Source organism: Carassius gibelio, chromosome A14 (genome assembly GCF_023724105.1).
Source record: "Carassius gibelio isolate Cgi1373 ecotype wild population from Czech Republic chromosome A14, carGib1.2-hapl.c, whole genome shotgun sequence".
Taxonomy (NCBI): domain Eukaryota; kingdom Metazoa; phylum Chordata; class Actinopteri; order Cypriniformes; family Cyprinidae; genus Carassius; species Carassius gibelio.
In genome coordinates this window covers 101,196-123,400 of record NC_068384.1, presented here as the reverse complement: position 1 = coordinate 123,400, position 22,205 = coordinate 101,196, and the positions used below count along the sequence as shown (strand labels likewise).

Here is a 22,205-nt window from a genome sequence, read left to right as displayed (position 1 = left end):
CATGAAGCCGACTGACTCACAGCGCGTCTGAACCGAACTGATTCTTTTGGTGATTGATTCTGAACTGATTCTCTGCTAATGTTATGAGTGCGGGTAAACCGAGGGCTTGAATGAAGGGCAATCTGACGAAACGTAAGTTCATTTAATACCAAATACATCGCAATGGATTATGTATCCGGTGAACTGTTTTTTTTTTTTCAACCGGTTTATTGAATCAAACCGTCCGAAAGAACCGGTTCGCGGAAAAGAATCGAACTTCCCATCACTAATCCACATTGATATCCAGTGAGTGGTGCGTGTGTTTCGTCTGCAAGCAGGAGACTTCTGCCTGCCGGTGTGTTGCAGTAAAATGACAGAAGGGGAGACATTCATTAATTTATCATTTCAATTTTATGCTGGTTTTATTGTTACACACGCGGACTCGACTGTACTCGGAATATTTTCCGAGTCCAAAATGTTCAAGTCTGTGTCAAGTCCGAGTACAAATTCACCCGAGTGCGTGACAAGTCCGAGTTCATTCAAAATTGGACTCGAGTCCGGACTCGAGTCCGAGTCCAAGTTCGAGTACCCCAACTCTACTAATTCAGACATATTTCTATTTAACATAATGCTTGTCTGATGTTCTGTGACATGATGTGCTAGTGTAACTGTACGGCAAAGATACGACTGCAATTCTCATCAGAAACAAACATTGTGTCTCTTCATGTTTGTGGTTCCATTAATGAACCACAGAACACTGATATGCTTATCAGATATAATCTGCAATTATTGCATTCTTTGTATAATCACAGGCAGTGGAAATTTGATTATTATCAGTGCTGACAACAGTCATCAAATCTGTGTAGAGGATTAACATTCCTATCAGCACGTTGAAACAAATGAAATGGATAAATACAGCATAGATATGAGGTGTAAAATGCAAGCTCCATCAATATCACGTTGGAACCGCTCTACATTCTGAAGTGTCAACCTTGCACAGTTCTTCATGGTCATACACCTCCACAAAATCCTCCAGACGAAAACAACCCACCTAAATGTGTTACATTTGCACCGAACTGTCATGAACGGCAAAGTATACACTAAAACTCTTATCAGCCAGATGTGGTTTGTGGAGATGATTGAAAAGGGAACACAAAACTTACTAAACTAGAAGAGTCCAGTTTTTTTCTTCTGGCCAGGTCAGTGATGTTCTCTCCATTGTAGTTGATGCTTTCCATGCAGCCTTTGAAGTTTCTTCTACCCCCTGAGACTGGCTTCCCAGAATAAGGCATTCCTCCGAAAGTCAGCTACATGAAAAAAAAAAATAAATAAAATAAAAGAAATCAGACATAAGTCAGAAAAACAGTATCAAAACATTGCAACCCTCCAAGACCAACACAGCAATATAAACAAGAGAGTGGAGTAAAATGGCTGGTAAACTGAGTCACCTCCTTCATCTAGTAAATTGTGCACAAAATTTTTTTCACATTAGAAATGCATATGAGTAACGCCATTTTTATGCTAAAAACATGTTTTTGCATATACAGGGTTAATTTGGTAACACTTTACATTAAGGTTCTCTTTGTAAAGGGATTATAAAGGTGTTCATAATTAACTAATAACTCATTTTAAAATCATTATAAATCATTATGCAATTATAAATACATGAATAAAAAGCGTGATTTTAATGCAATACCTGCCAGAGACATTTTAACTCACTTTATAAATGCTTCATAAATATATTTATTCGTAGGAAGTTCACTCAAAACCAGATTCCTGATGTATTTCATAGTGCAGCAAAAATAGACTATTATAGCAAGACAAACACATCCTGCTGTATCAGGCACAGCCAAAAAAAAAATTTAAGCTTGCAACAATGGATTAAAATCATACATAATTGTAAAATCAGATAGTATCTAGCTATTAAAAGTTGCTTAGTAAGTACTATTATTCAAGAAATTTCAAACAAAGCCCCAGAAAAAAAAAACACTAACACTTTAACAAAATAATCGGTAACACTTAAGAAAAAGGTTCCATTAGTTAATGTTAGTTAATGTATTAATTAACATGAACAAACAATGAATAATACATTTATTACTGTATTTATTCATCTTCGTTAATGTTAACTAATGAAAATACAGTTATTCATTGTTAGTTCATGGTAATTCACAGTGCATTAACTAATGTTAACAACCACAACTTTTGATTTAAATAATGCATTAGTAAATGTTGAAATTAACATGAACTAAGACTTATAAATGCTGAAGGATTGTTCTTGCTTAGTTCATGTTAACGAAAGTAGTTAACTAACATTAACTAATGGAACCTTATTCTAAAGTGTTACCAAATAATCAATAAATGCAATTGTTTGTAAATGCTGTCTGCGCTCCAGCAGAAAACGACTCACTGGATTGGATCCATTCTCAGCTCAATTAATCAGACACTTTCACTTTAATTGGGGTCAATTTGTCTTAGACCGACTGAGCTGTAACCAGCTCTGTAGCATCCAACAGTGCCAGGAGCGTCTGAATAGATAAGTATTGGCCCTCAGACCATATTCTTTACACTAAAAATCAATTACATTCCAATATACATTCCTCGACAGCTATTGTTAATACGCATCATTTCTGTTTGATAACATTAATATCCTGTTACACATTATCAGCGTGGATTAATCCTGTGCGAAGAAGCGGATTTTAAACCTTCTGTGCTGAAAAAATCCCTCTGCAAACAAGGTTTAGCACAGTGCAAACCTCCCTGGGACAAAATGTCTTGGTGTGACATCACACTACAAATCAGCTTGGACAAGAATTAAATTCATGCTTATTTAAATTGAGAATTCTCACAGCATTTCCTCCTCATTGTCATCCTTGTGAGATGAATTAAAAAAAAAAAAATTTAACTACCTGTTATAGGGTGAAACATTCTGGGCTTTAGCATCCTGTTAAATGAAGTTCAGAGCAATAAATCATTCACTTTCTCAGTCCTACCTCATAGTCCAGGTCAAGGTGGTCAAACTCCCCATTGGTGCGGAAGTGCTGCGTATGCTGATCAAGGGTGAAATTGACATTTCTCCTGTAGCGCTCAATTACTATAGAATGCCAATGATGATCGTCCAGCAGGCTGCCACTAGTCACAGATGTATGGCCCAGGATGGAGCCGTACTGATTACTTCCTATAGTTTATTAGACATGGGAGGCCATCGTTAATATCAAAAACACAATATCTTCACCTTCGCTGCACTCATCACACTGCATATGAGATGTTTATGCCCTCATGATAAGAAAGATAATGGGTTTTGTGTTTAACAGTCTTTAAGTATTTCTTTTCCCCCCTGCTAGATTTTTTCAGCGAGTCCATGAGATATTAAAGGGATAGTTCACGCAAATGAAAATTCACCCTTCATTTTGTACCAAACTTCTTATTCTGGGGAAAATTCAGTTAAAGTCAATGGAAACCTGTGTGGTTTTGGACTCCATTGACTTATATGGACAAAAACAGTTCAAATATTCTTCAAACGATCTTCTTTTTGTGTTCTACAGTTTGGAGTCAGCAAGATTTTTATATTTTAGAAATAAGTGGAAAAACAAAAAAGTGAAAGTGACATACAGCCAAATATGGTGACCCACACTCAAATTTGTGCTCTGCATTTAACCCATTCAGATTGCACACACACCCGGAGCAGTGGGCAGCCATTTAGGCTGCGGCCCCCAGGGAGCAGTTGGGGGTTCGGTGCCTTGCTCAAGGGTGGTATTGCCAGCCCAAGACTCGAACCTACAACCTTAGGAGTCATACTCTCTAACCACTAGGCCACGACTTCCCAATAAGTATTTTATGCTCATTCATTTGATGAAACATACAGTAAAATAGAAGTATTGTGAAATATTATTACATTTGACCAATTTTTTGCTTTAATATTTTTTGAAATGCATATTTTCTGTGAAAGCAAAGGTGAATTTTCATTGCTGTGTCATTACTCCAGTCTTCAGCGTCACATGATTCAGAAATCAATCTAATAGGCTGATTTGCTGCACAAGAAACATTTCTTAATATTATCAATGTTGTGAACCATTGTTCTGCTTAATATTTTTGTGGAAACTGTGATACATATTTTTTTCAGGATTCTCTGATGAATAAAGCATTTAAAACAACAGCTTTTAGTTGATATAAAACTATTTTGTAACAAACATTAACATAAATGTCTTATGTTTTTGACCAAATTATTGCATCCTTGCTAAGTAAACTATTATTTTTTTTTACATTTGAATAAATAAAACAAATAGGGACCCACTTTATATTAAGTGGCCTTAGCTACTATGTATTTAAATTTTAATTATTAATTTGGTACAATGCACTTATTGTGTACATACATGTTTTTAAATTGTACTTATATTAAAAAATATCTGCACATAATTACATCTGTAATTAATTTCTGTAATAATTACACGTATAATTACACGTTGACCAATCCCTTACACCTTAACACAACCTTAAACTTACCCATACCACCAAATCTGTCCCTAACCTTACCTGTTTCCCACCTCAATAGCAGCACAAAAAAAAAAAAAGGGTTGCAATACAATATGAACACAGTAAGTACATTGTATTTATTTTTTGATGTAAGTACATAGTAGTTAAGGCCACTTGATATAAAGTGGGACCACAAATAGTCCTACTAACCCCAAACTTTTTTTGTTTTGTTTTGTTTTGTTTGTGTTTTTTTGATTGTATGAGGGAAAGAACCATGACAGAATTAATTAATTAATTTATTTGAGTGAACTATCCTTACCAAAGAATCAATGAGGATCAAACAATCAATTAAATAACAGAAGACAGCAGGTATATACATAACATGAAGAAATACTTAGGGCAGCACATTAATAAAAAATACACACCAAGGTACACTCAAGTTCACCATAAACAGAGGAGATATTAGGCCTCCATATAAGATTTACCGAGGTTTATCTGCAGCAGTAGCCGGCCTCTTCTCAACTCCAAGGTAATGTAGTCACCCTGTTGCCCCTCTCCGTGAAGAATCACCCCTTCGCTCTCTGATGTTTTAAACTTTAGGGCTATCACATCCTTCAAAATCTTCATCTTCTTCATTTTGAAGCGGTAAGAGATCACCCCCTGCCCATCAAAATTAATCACATCTGCCCCTGTTGATGGGAGGAAGAAAGACAGGAGGAGGAAAAGAGATTAGCACCTCTGAGGTGACTAGGTGTCATGCCCATTTTTGGCTAAATGATCGGTTGAGTGACTGTTCTATAGATTGCTTGAACGAAAGCATGGTGAAGTTCACAGAAAAACTGCGGCTGGGATCAGGTGATAAACTACAGTGAGGAAGCAGAAAATTGCAGTGGGCTATAACCTGCTGACAAAGCCTTTCTGCTTATTGCACAGTGGAGGAGGATTTTTGATCCCTGTCAAGGCTCAGAATGATGCATACCGGAAGTTATGAATGTAAATTTCTTTCACGGCATCTCTGACTCGCACTCTTGGATTCATCTCCTGCAATGACACCGCATAACCTTTGGATATATTACACAAGCTCATGGTGCCTGATGGCACTTGATTGCTTTCCAGACTGTTTTTATATCATTCAGAAGGCATGTAAAATCTGTGATCAGCATGAGAAGGTAATTATAAAGACGTCTACAGCAACCAGAAAATAGAAAAATACAGATGTCATCATGTTCCCTTCCACCAATAAGATTGAAGTGGCGTGTTTATTCACTTGCTTTACTGAGAGATTGATTAGGTTTGATTTGAGCTTAATTAAAATGTAAATGATGGTGCTGATTTTGCAGTAGGCTTGTGACTGCAATAACTTTGGACTGATAAGGTTTAATATGGTGGCCATAAAAGGGTAAATATTAGTATATATATATGTCTCATTGAAAGAAATGTAATATTCAGCAATATATACAGAGTTATAAAAATATATAATAAATATAATATATATGGCTGCTAAAAATTCAGCTTTGCCATCACATATATAAATTACATTTTAAAATAAAATAGAAATACAGACTTTTTTCACTATATTAATGTACTTTTACTCTGTTATTATGTTCCTCTATTATGATCAAATGAATACAGACCCCCCCCCCCCCCCCCCCAAAAAAAAAAAAAAAAAAAAACTAAAGCAAATTAAAACTCTATTGTTTTATTTTTTATGGCATTATGTAAATCATAATTTATGATTGATTAGCATTATGCATAATATATGGCAACCCTCACCTCAAATAATTTTTACTTACAGTATCTGGGGTTTGTAAGAATTATTATTTTTTTTTTATTAACACTTTTTTCAGCATGGACAATTTAATCAAAAAGGTTAAAGTACTTTTACATAGATTTTGATTGTCACAATTTTTAATGTTTATTTTTTTTTTGGGGGGGGGGGGCAGTTAAAATGTAATTATGACAAGGGACGAATCATTCTAACAAAAAACATAATATGATGAATATGTAAATTAGATACAATTAAATAATTAATTGTGGGTATTCAATAAAACAATATACCAAAATAATAAATAGGTAGTGAATTTCAGGTCTACACTAAGTGATATTTTAAGTTAGCCATCGAGTAAGTTATTTCCATTATTTGAATGGATTTTTCATGCATTGTATGGATTTTTGAGGCATGTAAAATCAATTTGCATTAATCAGCTTCCATTAACAGTGTACATTGCACAATGATGCAACAACTGTATTTGTTGTACATGGACAAAGCAGATGAGAATATGCGTTCAGTATTATCTGTCATGTACATAATCACCAGGGGATGCCTGTAGTATGTAGCATCTACTACAATCATGTGTGTGCGTCTGTGTCTAAAGTACAGTCTGCATGTGGAATTAATTCAATTCTCTCAATGCACCCTGCTGGGGACTGATTACTACACTAATGCATGAGTATGTGTGCTATGTTTGGCCAGTTGCTCTTCCACTCCTCCTGTCTCTCTCTCTCTCTCCACTGCCAATCCCCTTCACCTCCATCACGAATGCATTCATCCGTCCTCGCCCGATCAACAAGGTCAGAGCACTGCATTCATTCTCATTCTGTGCTTCATCTCCGCTGCAGGTTAGCTTATCTAACTCCCATTCTTTCTTTCTATGCACCCTTAGAAGGGCTATCTCTATTCCTTTTCTGCACATCTTATTTATTTTCACTCAACAGTCAGTGCATTCCCGTGTCTGAAGGGAAACCGAGTGGCGAAAAAGGTCCCCCCAAAAAAGCATTTTTGTATTTTTGTTTATATTTTCCTGTTAGGAAAATTTGCCTAGGAACATGGTAATTGGTTATTAGCTGGTTCTGGCTGGTTTAAGATGTCATTAATAGGTTCAAGCAATGGCCCACTAGGTCACTAGGTCATTACCTAGTGTAAACTTGTTTAAGACAGCAGTTTATAACGGTCATACAAATGGTGTAAGCTGGGTTAAGGTGGTCATTAGCTGGTTTAAAATGGTCTTTAGTTGGATTAAACTGGTTTAAGATGATCATAGCCTAGATTAAGCTGATTTAAGATGGCCATCAACTGGTTTAAGATGGTCATTTGTTGGTGTAAGCTTAGCTGGTGCAAGCTGTTGATTAGTTGCTTTAATATGGTCATTAGTTGGTTTAAGGTGGTCATTAGCTGGTGCAAGCTGGTTATTAGTTGCTTTAATATGGTCACTAGTTGGTTTAAGGTGGTCATTAGCTGGTGCAAGCTGGTTATTAGTTGCTTTAATATGTTCACTAGTTGGTTTAAGGTGGTCATTAGCTGGTGCAAGCTGGTTATTAGTTGCTTTAATATGTTCACTAGTTGGTTTAAGGTGGTCATTAGCTGGTGCAAGCTGGTTATTAGTTGCTTTAATATGGTCACTAGTTGGTTTAAGGTGGTCATTAGCTGGTGCAAGCTGGTTATTAGTTGCTTTAATATGGTCACTAGTTGGTTTAAGGTGGTCATTAGCTGGTGCAAGCTGGTTATTAGTTGCTTTAATATGGTCACTAGTTGGTTTAAGGTGGTCAATAGCTGGTGCAAGCTGTTTATTAGTTGCTTTAATATGGTCACTAGTTGGTTTAAGGTGGTCATTAGCTGGTGCAAGCTGGTTATAAGTTGCTTTAATATGGTCACTAGTTGGTTTAAGGTGGTCATTAGCTGGTGCAAGCTGGTTATTAGTTGCTTTAATAAGGTCACTAGTTGGTTTAAGGTGGTCATTAGCTGGTGCAAGCTGGTTATTAGTTGCTTTAATATGGTCACTAGTTGGTTTAAGGTGGTCATTAGCTGGTGCAAGCTGGTTATTAGTTGCTTTAATAAGGTCACTAGTTGGTTTAAGGTGGTCATTAGCTGGTGCAAGCTGTTGATTAGTTGCTTTAATATGGTCATTAGTTGGTTTAAGGTGGTCATTAGCTGGTGCAAGCTGGTTATTAGTTGCTTTAATATGGTCACTAGTTGGTTTAAGGTGGTCATTAGCTGGTGCAAGCTGGTTATTAGTTGCTTTAATATGTTCACTAGTTGGTTTAAGGTGGTCATTAGCTGGTGCAAGCTGGTTATTAGTTGCTTTAATATGTTCACTAGTTGGTTTAAGGTGGTCATTAGCTGGTGCAAGCTGGTTATTAGTTGCTTTAATATGGTCACTAGTTGGTTTAAGGTGGTCATTAGCTGGTGCAAGCTGGTTATTAGTTGCTTTAATATGGTCACTAGTTGGTTTAAGGTGGTCATTAGCTGGTGCAAGCTGGTTATTAGTTGCTTTAATATGGTCACTAGTTGGTTTAAGGTGGTCAATAGCTGGTGCAAGCTGTTTATTAGTTGCTTTAATATGGTCACTAGTTGGTTTAAGGTGGTCATTAGCTGGTGCAAGCTGGTTATAAGTTGCTTTAATATGGTCACTAGTTGGTTTAAGGTGGTCATTAGCTGGTGCAAGCTGGTTATTAGTTGCTTTAATAAGGTCACTAGTTGGTTTAAGGTGGTCATTAGCTGGTGCAAGCTGGTTATTAGTTGCTTTAATATGGTCACTAGTTGGTTTAAGGTGGTCATTAGCTGGTGCAAGCTGGTTATTAGTTGCTTTAATAAGGTCACTAGTTGGTTTAAGGTGGTCATTAGCTGGTGCAAGCTGGTTATTAGATGCTTTAATATGGTCACTAGTTGGTTTAAGGTGGTCATTAGCTGGTGCAAGCTGGTTATTAGTTGCTTTAATATGGTCACTAGTTGGTTTAAGGTGGTCATTAGCTGGTGCAAGCTGGTTATTAGTTGCTTTAATATGGTCACTAGTTGGTTTAAGGTGGTCATTAGCTGGTGCAAGCTGGTTATTAGTTGCTTTAATATGGTCACTAGTTGGTTTAAGGTGGTCATTAGCTGGTGCAAGCTGGTTATTAGTTGCTTTAATAAGGTCACTAGTTGGTTTAAGGTGGTCATTAGCTCGTGCAAGCTGGTTATTAGTTGCTTTAATATGGTCACTAGTTGGTTTAAGGTGGTCATTAGCTCGTGCAAGCTGGTTATTAGTTGCTTTAATAAGGTCACTAGTTGGTTGAAGGTGGTCATTAGCTGGTGCAAGCTGGTTATTAGTTGCTTTAATATGGTCATTAATTAGTATAAGCAACTCATTAGCAACTGTTGATCAGCAGTTGGTGTAGGCTACAATAGCAGGTAGCTAGTTTGTTACAGGTAAGGCTGTCAAATTAAAAAGTTAATTTAGGATGATGATGAATATTACTATTAGTAGAAGCATTAGTATTTTAATATTGAATATTAAATAATAAGAAACAAAACATGTACATGATTAGACTTGCCCATCTTGAATTTCTTAACAAGAGATTTCAAAAGTTTTTATAGTCCAGGTCCAGGTCCAGCACGTCAGTTTAATCCAGCTAATGAGCAGTAAAAAAACCAAAACATTATTTTCCAAAACACAACAACAATTTTAATCTGGATTTTCCGGCAGGGTGGGAATACTGGGTTTATTTATTCCACCCTATGCCCTCATAAACAAGCGTTTGGAGATGGCGGCATGTCTTTATCGGCATCTGTGATCACCAGCACAAAATGATGAAGGAATATGAGCGGTTTAACCAGCAAGGAGCAAATGTGGATGAAACACTTTCTGACAGGAAAATCACTGCAGCCAAACCCCTCTCTGCTCCTCACGAGTAGTAAAACAGCTTGAGGAATGATACGTATCTAAAGCTACCAGGCTTCATTCATACTTGTCATAAACAGAAACATTCAGAAGAGCTAGATGTCAGGTTTATTTACGCTAGCATTATTTCAATGGAAGTATTATAAACAGAAAAAAAGTCTACTATGCTTAAGATTTATCCATCTCAAGGATTACATTTTTTATGAAAGGTTCAAAGAAGGTTATGGTTTTAAAAATAATCAATGGTAAAGATGGTTCTTCTAGTCTGGGTTTATATGACAGATGATTACATCACTGCAATGAGATAACTGAGTGTAATACTTCTCAAACCAATTTATGGGGATGTTAATTGAAATTTGTTATCAACATCAATTTGGCAACACTTAATATAACGAAAGTAATGAATTTGTCAAGGCTACATTCCATTTCAGAAAACAGAAGATGTCGATAGTTCATAGATTTTTTTTCCCTTGCTAGTCAAATTACAATATAATAAAAGGCTAGATTGAAATAAAAATGTAAAAGGAATACTAATGATCTGAAGCGAGTGGAATAACAACAATGCAATTAATTTACAGACATGACCTATACTGCTGACGCTCACCCTGTGAGCCACATTCAGATTTCAGGACGTTTTGACCACGCTGGAGACATCTGCTCCAAATACACATCCACTCATCTGGAAAGCTTTTCTGTTTAAATTCATAATTTGCAATGACTGATACCTTTCAAATAAATGAAAATCCAGCAAAGCTGTCTCTGTAAACTGATTAAATAAAATAGCTTATCTTTTAACCACAACACCACTACTAAGAAAGTTAACCACATTAAATGTATGTTTGGTATTCAGTAAATACTGTTGGTTTTGTGAAGTAGCACCAGGACAACTCCAAAATACCAAGTAAATGTAACCAGGATCCGAAATTAATTAAATTAATTTTGATTCAATTCAGTTTAATTCAACTTAACTAACAACTGCCAAGCAAGTTACTTTAAATAAGTAATGAATTACTAATTACATAATCAATATTGTATTTAAATTACTTTTGTAATTACTCAGTCTGAAAAGTAATTTAATTAATAAGTAACTTATTCTAATCTTTAATTACTTCTTAAACTTCTTATAAACCTTGATACATAGAAAATAGAAATGACACTCTTAATTCTTTCAGTTTAACATGGAATGGTTTAGCCTTTAGCTTTAAAACAACTGTAATACTTAAGCAGATAAAAAAATTTAACCTTTAGATAACACATAGAAATACTCTGCAAAATATCTGAAAAACAAAAAACTTAAAAGAAAATTAAACAAGTTCTAAGTAGCTTTTACAAACGTGCCTTAGAAGAAAACATTACTGGTGTGGATCTTGAGATAATACTTGAGATAATATTTTAAGGTGTGTCATATATCACAAGGTTCTTATCAGGTAAATTATGGCTTACAGCATTCTTCTTCCAAAATTGATGAAAAGTAGATGAATTTAGAATTTACCACCATGTTTTGCTTTTACTGTCAGTAAACACAAATAAAAGCAGACCCTTTACATATTCTATTGACATCTTAGTCTTATCTGTCATCAGGAAAAACTGCAAATGAAAAAAGATACTGCATTCTATTTTACCTTTAGACGATAAATGTATATTTCAAATTCTAAAACTACTCATAGTATGCAAGTACTTTATAAGTAACTGTAATTCAATTACTTTCGAATGACCTTAATTACTTTACTTTTTTCAGTGGATAAGTTACTTACAGTAGAAATGCGTTACACTCAGTACTGTTGGACAAAAAAGTTAATTCAATTTTTTATTGATATTTACTAGATTATACTGATGTGAAATGTGACAGTGCAGAGTCAACTTACAGTACGGGCACCCAAAGATCTCGAACCTGAGGCCGATCCGTCCCTCTTCGCTCCAGTCTAAAGGAATGATGCGCAAATAACGGGCCACAATCAGGTTTTGCAGGTCATGCCGAACCACACTCTCTGTATTGGAGTTACCTGCAAACGCCTGCAAGACAGATGAGAAATAAGTTACTTGACTTGTTTTAACTTCAAACTATGGAAGCCAGTTTCCGTCACTGAATAAAGAAATTAAACCAGTTAATAGTGTCTTTTTATCTCATAAGTCTGACTTTTTTTCCCTCACAATTTCGAGTTCATATATGGTTATTCTGACCTTTTCTCAGAATTGTGAGATATGAACTCCGATTTCGGAAAGAATGTCATAATTGCAAGATAAAAACTCGCAATTAAGACTTTTTTTCTTGTTATTGCAAATTCACATCTCGCAATTCTGACCTTATAACATACAACTGTGAACTTTGCAAGCACTTCAATATCTAAAACCATAAACACTTTCAATAAATATGTATTATTACAATAATAATAAGCAGTTAGTGTCTACAGTCTACTACTGTAAAGCAGTTTTGTCTCATATCTGGTCTACTGTGGTTTTGAGAGGTCTTCATAAAACTCTCTACTGTCCTGTGTCAGAAGCTGTAATCACCAGAAAAAAAAAAGAAAAAGAAAAAAAAAAATGAAGCGGCATGTAAGTGGAATCAAGTTGCATGGCTCTGTGGTTCACGTTGACTCTACGCAGCTTCTTTTTCACGCAGAGCAAGAAATTGATGCAGGCGCCCATTGAGTGGTGGGAACTTCAGTCGCCAGACAGACCATGTGGAATTGGTGATAAGGAGCTCAAGGCCACCAAACTAGAGCGATGTGGATTACAAAACTTGCACTTCCCCTCCAAGTAAACCACCATTATATGAACTTTATTGTACAAGAGGGGATTTCTTGTCCGGGAAATGCTGAACATGTCAATACTGGAGGCTCCATAGGGTGGTCTGACTTTAATGTTTGAAGTGCTGATTACTGGGCTCTGTAGTGGCCAACTGGGGAGTGTTCACTTCGTTTTCCATTGCAAAGAGAGGAAGCCGAGTTGTTGTGAGGTTTCAGGCGACAGTGTTTTATTGGTGGACCTCTTGGGAACAATTAGTAGGCTATTACGCAGAACAGTGGTTTTCATACTCGGCTCCACTAGGGGCGGCACAAAGAGAATATTTTTACAATACTGTTTTGGTAATTTTTAACCATTTTTAACTACTTTATATAATTTAAATAAAAAACAGAAATATTGACATTATTATATAAAACAAAAAAAAAAAACAAAAAAAAACAATAAAACGTTTCTAAACATTTCTTAGAATTAAATCTGAAGGATCATGTGACACTGAAGATAACATAATATTAAGCTTTTATTCATTTTTTTTTTTTTTTTTTTCTATTTATTTATCAATCTTATAAATTTAGCCTTGGTGAACAGAACTTTCAAAAGCGTTAAAACATCTAAAATATTCCAAACTTTAGACTGGCAGCAGGTATTTGAATTTCTTTTGGCCTCATGAAAAAAACAAAACAAAAAAAAAACACCTCTTAAATGTCCGTTGACCTATTTTTACTTCAATTGTGTTTAGAAAAGCTGATTAAGCCACATAAATCTGCATTACTTCACCAGACAAAATCCAGGCTAAAAGTTCTGCCTTCATGACCTGAACGACTCAATTCTGTCACAGTTAATTCCAAATCCAGACCCTAAACAGTCGGCAAGTGAGTAATTAGTTAGCCAAATGTGAAGTCACCCTCAGAGCTTTGCTGCATGGCATGTTGTTTAATCAAGCTCCTTCACAAAGGCCTGACGGAGATAGAGTCTGTCTTTCATTAGTGGAGGGTCCGGGTTTAGGCAGGAAGCCAGCTGTAACTATCATAAGTGGCACATTCCCTGGCTTTCCATGGTATAATTAAAGTTTCTTTTACTTATTTTGTGTCAAAGCTCCAGGGTCTCTTCTTTCTTTAACAGCTTTGAGCAGCCATCCTCTATTCGTACATTTCTTACTCTGAGAATACCAGAAAGATGCTCTTCTGAACTTTTCTGTAGTAGAAATAAAAGCCACCAGTCTAGAAGACAAACAGTCCGGAATCATTACAACTGCAAATGAAGTGAGCATACAAGAATAAAACAGGTAGATCTAAAAACAATTCATCAGACATGCAAGCGCTCTAACCATCAAAACAAAATTAAAACATGCTGATTGTTGTTCAAGATTGATGATTTTCTTGTTGTACACGTAAAATTGTTAGATGTGTGTGTCAGATTTGGGTGGGAGTTTTTATATACCAGTTAAAACCCTTTTTCTTCACACAGATTAATATATAGATGTGGAATAATGGAAAATTTGTGGACGGCTGCCAAATAAAACATTAAGGTTCTGCTGATGTTGTCACTGTTGTTTTATGAAGCCGTTCTTTTTTTATATCAAGAAATCTATTGATTTTGTAATATTCTACCCTTATATGAGGGACCACAAAATCTTTCCTGGTAACCTTTCATACTGAAAATCATCAGAACAATCCATTAAAGCTAAGTACATGACCAAAGCAATCTGAGAAGGTCCTAAATCAAAATTACAGTGAATCACGCAGCTGTCACGCATTGTGATCTAATGCATTAATCTGTTTGGAGTTCATATCACATTTGAATGGCTAATTATTAAAGCTGCACACTTTGTTGTGTTCTCAGCTGATAAATTAAGTTCTGTCAAATTCCACATTGTACTTACATTTATTACACTGCTGTTCTCACCTTGCAGCCACATATGAAAATAATAAATAATAAATAAAATATTTAATATATAAAAATAATTCTAATATATATATATATATATATATATATATATATATATATATATATATATATATATATATATATATATGTGTGTGTGTGTGTGTGTGTGTATTATTTTTTTAAATATTTTATTTTATATATATATATATATATATGAAAAACCAAAAATCAGCATCATACTGATTTATTAAAAAAAAAGAAAAAGAAAAAAGATTTTACTTCAATGTCAAGGCACCTAAGTGATGAGCATTCATGATTCATTGCAGAGACATGCATTTAAAACCTACTACATAATTGCAGCCTTGCTTTATGATTTATGGACATTTGAATGCTTTTATGTGAAATTGCAACCACATTTTACAGTGTAATCAGCGGGACACTCGCCGATGTATCTTGCTGCCAGCAGAGTGAAAGCAAAATGTGATCCAGTATTTAAAGAACCATTATCCTCCAACTGAGGGCATTTGACACTCTCATACTTTTCTTGCCACTTGGGGTTGTCTTGACAGATGAGGTGAAGACAACTTTTCTCTCAGAGACCAAAAGCACAGCCGTATGCATAAGTGTGAAGGGCTGACAGGGGCGGCCAGCTCAGTGACACTCTGAATCGGGGTGGTTTAGCGTCGAGAGACTCACTCAGGAGTACAGTCAGAGGAAGAAACTGACATGTGGAAATACGTAAGCCTCCTCAATTCACAGCTGAAGCAGAGTAAAAGTGGGAATGAGCTAATGCTGGACATGGTAGAAAAATGATACTGAAAGTCCAACAATGGTTACTTTCTGCTAAACCCTTCTACATTGTGCTATTATTAAAAAGAAACTGGAAGGATTAAAGATCAAAGCTAGGAAGTCTTGGCTTATTTTGTAAGATATGCATATAAAATTTTGAGGCAGACCAGAAAAAAAAAAATCTCAGAGAATTTGTAATATTAATAAATTAATAAATTAATAATAATTAAAAAAAAAATAAACAAGAAACTGAATATATATATATATATATATATATATATATATATATATATATATATATATATATATATATATATATATATATATATATATACACTGACCTGCCACTTTATTAGGTACACCTGTTCAATTACTTGGTAACACAAATTGCTAATCATCCAATCACATAGAATGCAATGCATTTAGGCATCTAGATGTGGTGAAGATAACTTGCTGAAGTTCAAACCGAGCATCAGAATGGGGAAGAAAGGGGATTTCAAGTGACTTTGAACGTGGAAGGGTTGCTAGTGCCAGACGGGCTGGTCTGAGTTTTTCAAAAACTGCTGATCTACTGGGATTTTCACACACAACCATCTCTAGGGTTTACAGAGGATGGTCCCAAAAAGAGAAAATGTACAGTGAGCGGCAGTTGTGTGGATGAAAATGCCTTGTTGATGTCACAGGTCAGAGGAGAATGGGCAGACTGGTTAGAGATGATACAAAGGCAACACTAACTCAAATAACCAATCATTACAACCAAGGTATACAGACCATCTCTGAGCACATAACTTGACGAACCCTGAAGCAGATGGCCATAAAGCGTGCCGCTCCTATCAGCTAAGAACAGGAAACGGAGGCTTCAATTCGGACAGGCTCACCAAAATTGGACAACAGAACATTGGAAAAACTTTGTCTGGTCTGATGAGTCTCGATTTCTGCTGCGTTCAGAAGGCAGGGTCAGGAATTGGCATAAAGTACATGAAAACATGGATCCATGCTGCCTCGTCTCAACGGTACAGGCTGCTGGTGGTAGTGTAATGGTGTGGCGGATATTTTCTTGGCACACTTTCGGCCCCTTAGTACCAATTGAACATTGTTTGAATGCTACAGCCCACCTGAGTATTGTTGCTGACCTTGTCCATCCCTTTATGACTACAGTGTATCCATCTTCTGGTGGCTACTTCCAGCAGGATAATGCACCATGTCACAAAGACCAAATCATCTCATACTGGTTTCATATATATATATTATATTTTTTTTTCTTCACTTAGGTTGCTACACAAAGTTATTAGTAGTATTAGTACTGCTACTACTGCTGTTATTTTAACTTTTAGTTAGAATCTGCTCGATATGCTCAGCCCTTATTGAGTACTGTACAAACACACTGCCTAATATTTGTGCTACTTTTGAGTGCAAAATATAATAAAAATACATTTAACTTCTGCATGACGCAGGCCACAAAATGAATGCACACAGGCCACCTGTTCCAACTTTGACATTAATCAGCATTTCACAAAGAATTCTGAAGAATCATTTGACACTGAAGGATCATTTGACACTGCCGCTTGATTGTGCCATCCCAAAGAAGCACAAAGTCACTTTTACAGAGTTTTAAATTAAATGTTCCCTCCTGGTGGAATGACCCCCCCAACTCAATCCGAGCAGCTGAGTCCTTAGCCATCTTCAAGAATCGGCTTAAAACACATCTCTTCCATCTTTATTTGACCCTCTAACCTAAGCACTAACTATTCTAATTCTATTCTTAAAAAAAATAAATAAATAACTATATATATATATATATATATATATATATATATATATATATATAAAGATCTCTAGCTTGCTCTATTCTTTTTCTATTCTGTTTTCTTTCTTTTTATTTATTATATTATTTAAAAGCCCTTGTTACATGTACTGTGGTAAGTTAACTGAGACTTGTTAAAAGCACTTATATATCCCTGTTTTTGATTGCTTCCAATGTCCTCATTTGTAAGTTGCTTTGGATAAAAGCATCTGCTAAACGAATAAATGTAAATGTAAATCCAGGCTTGATGAGCATAAGAAACTTGGGCTTCATAAACTATAATAGTTTCATGAAATAGTAAGCGTTGTATCAATATACATAAATACCAGTGAATTAAACACTACTTATGATTAATGCGACTTTTGGGGCTGTACAAACCGTGCAGTACTTCGTAGCCAGTTTTATTGAACACAATATTATTATTGCTATTTGTCTGAGGGCGGCACTTTTGAATATTTTTTTTGAAAAAGGGTAGGAGCTCAAGCACCCAAAGATCCAGTCTGTCACAACTGCTTACATTCAGATTTAGAGCAATGTCCTGTTAAACCTTATTCCACTCCACTTATTAAGATCAAAAGTACCACATTGTATGAGTTTTTTGAATTCCACTCAGATCTTGAAAGGATATAATGGTGAATTGTGCTGCACAGTATGCCATTATTGGGAAGACCTTGAAGATCTCAGCATGGCAAGAAAACGAATTAAGGGGAAATGGGCCTTATCAGAAGTTAAATGAATGTGATACACACATATGAAACAAAAGCTTGTGAAGTTGAAAAATATCCGAGCCTTACAAAGAGTGTCCGGTAGAAACAATAAAAATAAAATAAAATGTAGAATTATAATAAACAAAATTAAATTAAATACAAATGAGTTAAAAGTGTTGGCTTTGGACAAATTCAAAAATATTTTAATGTAAAGAATACATTTTGGTGGAAAATTCCACCACAGGACTTCAACAGGGGATCCACGATCCAATTTTGACATAAAAACAACAACAACAACAAAAAAAAAAAACCTGAGGTTCAGCTGAATGTTTCCTGTTACTTCCTTATTAAAATGTATTAAGTCAGAATAAAACGTATTGTAAATATACAATGCAATAATGTTTAAAAGTTTTGGGTTAGTTAGATTTATTTATTTATTTTTTAAGAAATTAAAGCTTCCATCCAACAAAGTACTGATTTAAACTGATTTAAAGTGACAGGTGACAGTAATAATCATACATTAATAATGTTCCAAAACATTAAAAAACAATTGCACATAAATGCTGTTCTTTTCAAATTTTATTCAGCTCTTTTAGCTGTTCTTTAGAATTGTAATAATATTTAACAATATTATGGCGCTATTTTACTAACAAATGTTGAGATCGCATTATTGTAGCACAAAAGCACATTAATACAATGAACAAGCACGAATCTCTCCGCTCGCACACTGATTTCCCTTGCTCTTGCACAGAGAGAGTGCGCGCATTTAAAACGTATCTCTCCTCTAACTCAAACTGTGTATTGTGCACTCTCAAATCTCTCTGTACTATACATATTAATTGTTTTCGCAATATATATATATATATATATATATATATATATAAATATATATATATATATATATATATATATATATATATATATATATATACTATTGAATGTATAGCTATATAAAGTGGATTTTCATGAAAATAAATATATAAATAAATAAATCAGAACTGAAAACAAACACTGTATTAAAAAAAAGGCTCCAAAATAAATGTCCAAACAGCAATGATATTGGAGCATTTATTTACATCTTGCATCATTTACATCTATTTTTACGTTTAATGTTGATTTGAGGAGTTGTTACTTATTATTACCATCATACCAACTGAAAATGTATTGCAATGATCTTTGGAGATCTGATTGGATAAAGCTTTATTAATAGTACCTTTTCAAGAGAGATGCATATGTGTGTTTGCAGAAAAGATCAAAATATAAACGTAAAAGAGATATAGTAAAACAAAGTAGCTACAATAACTAGTTTATGTTAAAACAAAAACACAAAAAAGAAAATGCCCAGCACAAATCTGTTTTGAGATAACATTTTAAAAGTGCATAATGATAACCTTTGACTATGCTTATCTATAGTGCATGAGCACAGAGAGATTTGAGAGTGCACAGGACACAGTTTGAGTGAGAGGAGAGATACGTTTAAAGTGTGCGCACTCTCTCTGGGCGAGAGCAGGGTGTATCCGAGCGCGCAAGTCCAGCTTTTTGCAAGTGCAAAGGAAATCAGTGCGCTAGAGATTCGCGCTCGCACATTATATTTTATATATATTATATGCTTTCACGCTACAATAATGCAATCTCGACATTTGTCAGTAAAAAAAATGCCATGCAATATTACTGATTTTACTGTCTCTTTGATCAAATAAATATTGCCTTGATGAGCACAAGAGACTTCCAAAATTAAAATACTGTAAACATATGAATATACTACATACATGCTATTTTAGGTCAGAAATATAGTGTGAAAACTCTTGGACGTCAAAGGAGAAAGAAAACCCAGCAGCCAGAATGAGATGTGCGAAACTGGCATAAACTCACAGCGAATAAAACAACTATAGGTCTTTTCACACCACAGCGAGGGGCTTGCTTCATTTTATAGGCTTTCTAAATGCATGTTTCAGCAAATTAATTGATGGAGAGGTTTTGCCGCCATTATGCAACATACAGGGCTGTCGGACCACATGGGAGGAAGAATATAAGAATTCAGCGTTTGTTTATTCAGTACAAGCGACGGTGCTTTGGAGCTCATTCAGCACTGACTGCAGGGGGCTGAGAAACGGTATCAGTAATGTATGAGCCTCCAAAAGGATCCATCAAAAATCAATTCACAGAAAGATACTTGTGGGGGTGGGGGGTGGGAATCTGAACAGGTCTCACTCCAAGTTGGTGACCAGGAGATTGTAGGGTGAAAAGAAAAGTAAAATGTCCAGAGGTGCGACGAGGAAATGTCTTTATTATTTATTTATTTTATCTACAACATCATCAGATCAAAAAAAAAAAATCACATACTTGCATGGGTTCCTGCTCCAGTTGAGAAGCTACCATTGAGATCAGGAATGCTAACTGATAGCTTTCTCCTGCTATTATGGGTAACCTTCTTGGGTAACATTTAAGAAGTGTGAGAGATGGCACAATCTGGTTGTGACACAATGGGTTACCTGCTAGAGGCTAAAACACAGAGAAATGTCAAAATATGTCAAGCCTCTGAGGAGGTAAACTTGTAGCTTTTACAGAGAATACTTTGCATGACCCCTTAATCATTATGCTTTACTGGAGAAATGTATTTAGTGCCATGATATCTCTACTCGTCTTTTGTTGTTTGATTATCATTAATACCAAAACTTAACTCAAGACACAAGATGAGACCGGGATAAAAAATAAAATAAAATTAATACTCACTGACCAAATACATGACTGGAAAAATGTATTTAATTATAAGATTACTCATCTTTTAATGAAGGTCATTTCAGTTCTACTTTCTAAATATGAATTATCATATCCAGTTAAACAACAATATTCAAGCACTGTAAAGTGTTTTTTTTTTTTTTTTACTGACTGGCTCTTAAGACCTTAGAACTGTACGTGAATTGTGAGCTTTTAACCTCCAAACCGAAATCCAGTGCTCTCTCTATATTCAAAGTGCAAATAGAAACCATTTTTTCCCCAAACATTATCCAGAGCTAAAGAAAATTACAAAAACCTATTATAGTCTAACATCCGTCTAGATATGTTGTGTAGCCTAATTTGCGCGCATCCGGGAGTCACTCGCTTTTGAATGGATGTGCGCACTTTACTTTCGGTTTTGATTTAATGAAACTCTCGGCAGTGCCGAGTGTGCATTCTACAATACAAGACATTAATTTTGTCAGACACTCTGCAACAAATCTTCCTTTGATGTCCCAATGGGCAAATCAGGGTCTTTTTTGACTGCACTTGTCACAGTGTGACAAATGGCATGTGGAACTTATTCCCGCTGAAGCAGTGTTCCCGGGGGAACGCTTTGAGTGTAACTCTGTTCCCAGGCCTGTGTGTGTGTTTGTTGCTGTGACAACCCCAAATGATGGATTGGCAACAGGTGTGGGGGATTTACTCAGAGTTTGCGTGAGGCCTCATCAACAGTGGAGAGGATAAAAAGCAAGAGAGAGAGGTGGTGCGTGTGGTTTTTCTCCCTTGTGAAAAGTCGTTTTATTGGGTGGTAATAGTTACTGGAGGACGGGTGAATGAAGAGGACAGTGTTGTTTGATGAGGGATTCGAGAACAACAGCAGGAGAGCGAATTACCCTGTTTTCATTGGAGAGGAGCTGAGTAACTGAGAACTGAGTCTTGTAATTGCACACGTTTGACACTGAATTGGATGTGGTTTGGAGTGTTTGGATCACGATCATAAATATCACTGAGTGGATTGTATTGATTCATTACCGATCTCTTACCTCTCCCTCCTCTATAAATGGTGATGTGAACTCTGCCTGTGACTGTGAAGAAAAACATCTCAGAACATCCTCAGTGGCAGTGAGGATTGCGCCCTCCCCCTTCCCTTCGGACAGAAACCCGAATGTGAGTGCTGGCTTTAAATTGCACGTCGTGAAGTGAGTTTGCAGTGGCTAAAATTGATGTTTTCCCCCACAATATATGTTTGAAGTGGAATTGTCGTGTGTGTGTGTAAGCTACATTCCTGTTTGCCATGCACTCTCTATGTGTCATGAGGGCTGACTGTCAATAGTAAGAGTCCTGCGACACTGATTTGTTTCAACTGTCTGGATGTTGAGGATTTATCATCTGGGATGTGAATTAACCCCTCTGTTGTGCTAATAGGAGAAGAGATGCCCTGTTGAAATATTT

The 22,205-nt window shown here is 35.7% G+C and overlaps 1 protein-coding gene across 1 annotated transcript in view; it reads right to left on the bottom strand.

Annotated features, from left to right (window-relative positions):
• The window catches only part of LOC128027068 (contactin-associated protein-like 2), a 37,756-nt gene that overhangs the window by 6,452 nt on the left and 9,099 nt on the right, over positions 1-22,205 (bottom strand). The window contains exons 3-6 of the mRNA XM_052614384.1: positions 11,969-12,116; positions 4,935-5,138; positions 2,970-3,154; positions 1,143-1,286 (exon numbers count right to left, since the gene is read on the bottom strand). Of these exons, the coding sequence (XP_052470344.1) occupies positions 1,143-1,286; positions 2,970-3,154; positions 4,935-5,138; positions 11,969-12,116 (681 nt within the window). The remainder of the gene's footprint in view (positions 1-1,142; positions 1,287-2,969; positions 3,155-4,934; positions 5,139-11,968; positions 12,117-22,205) is intronic.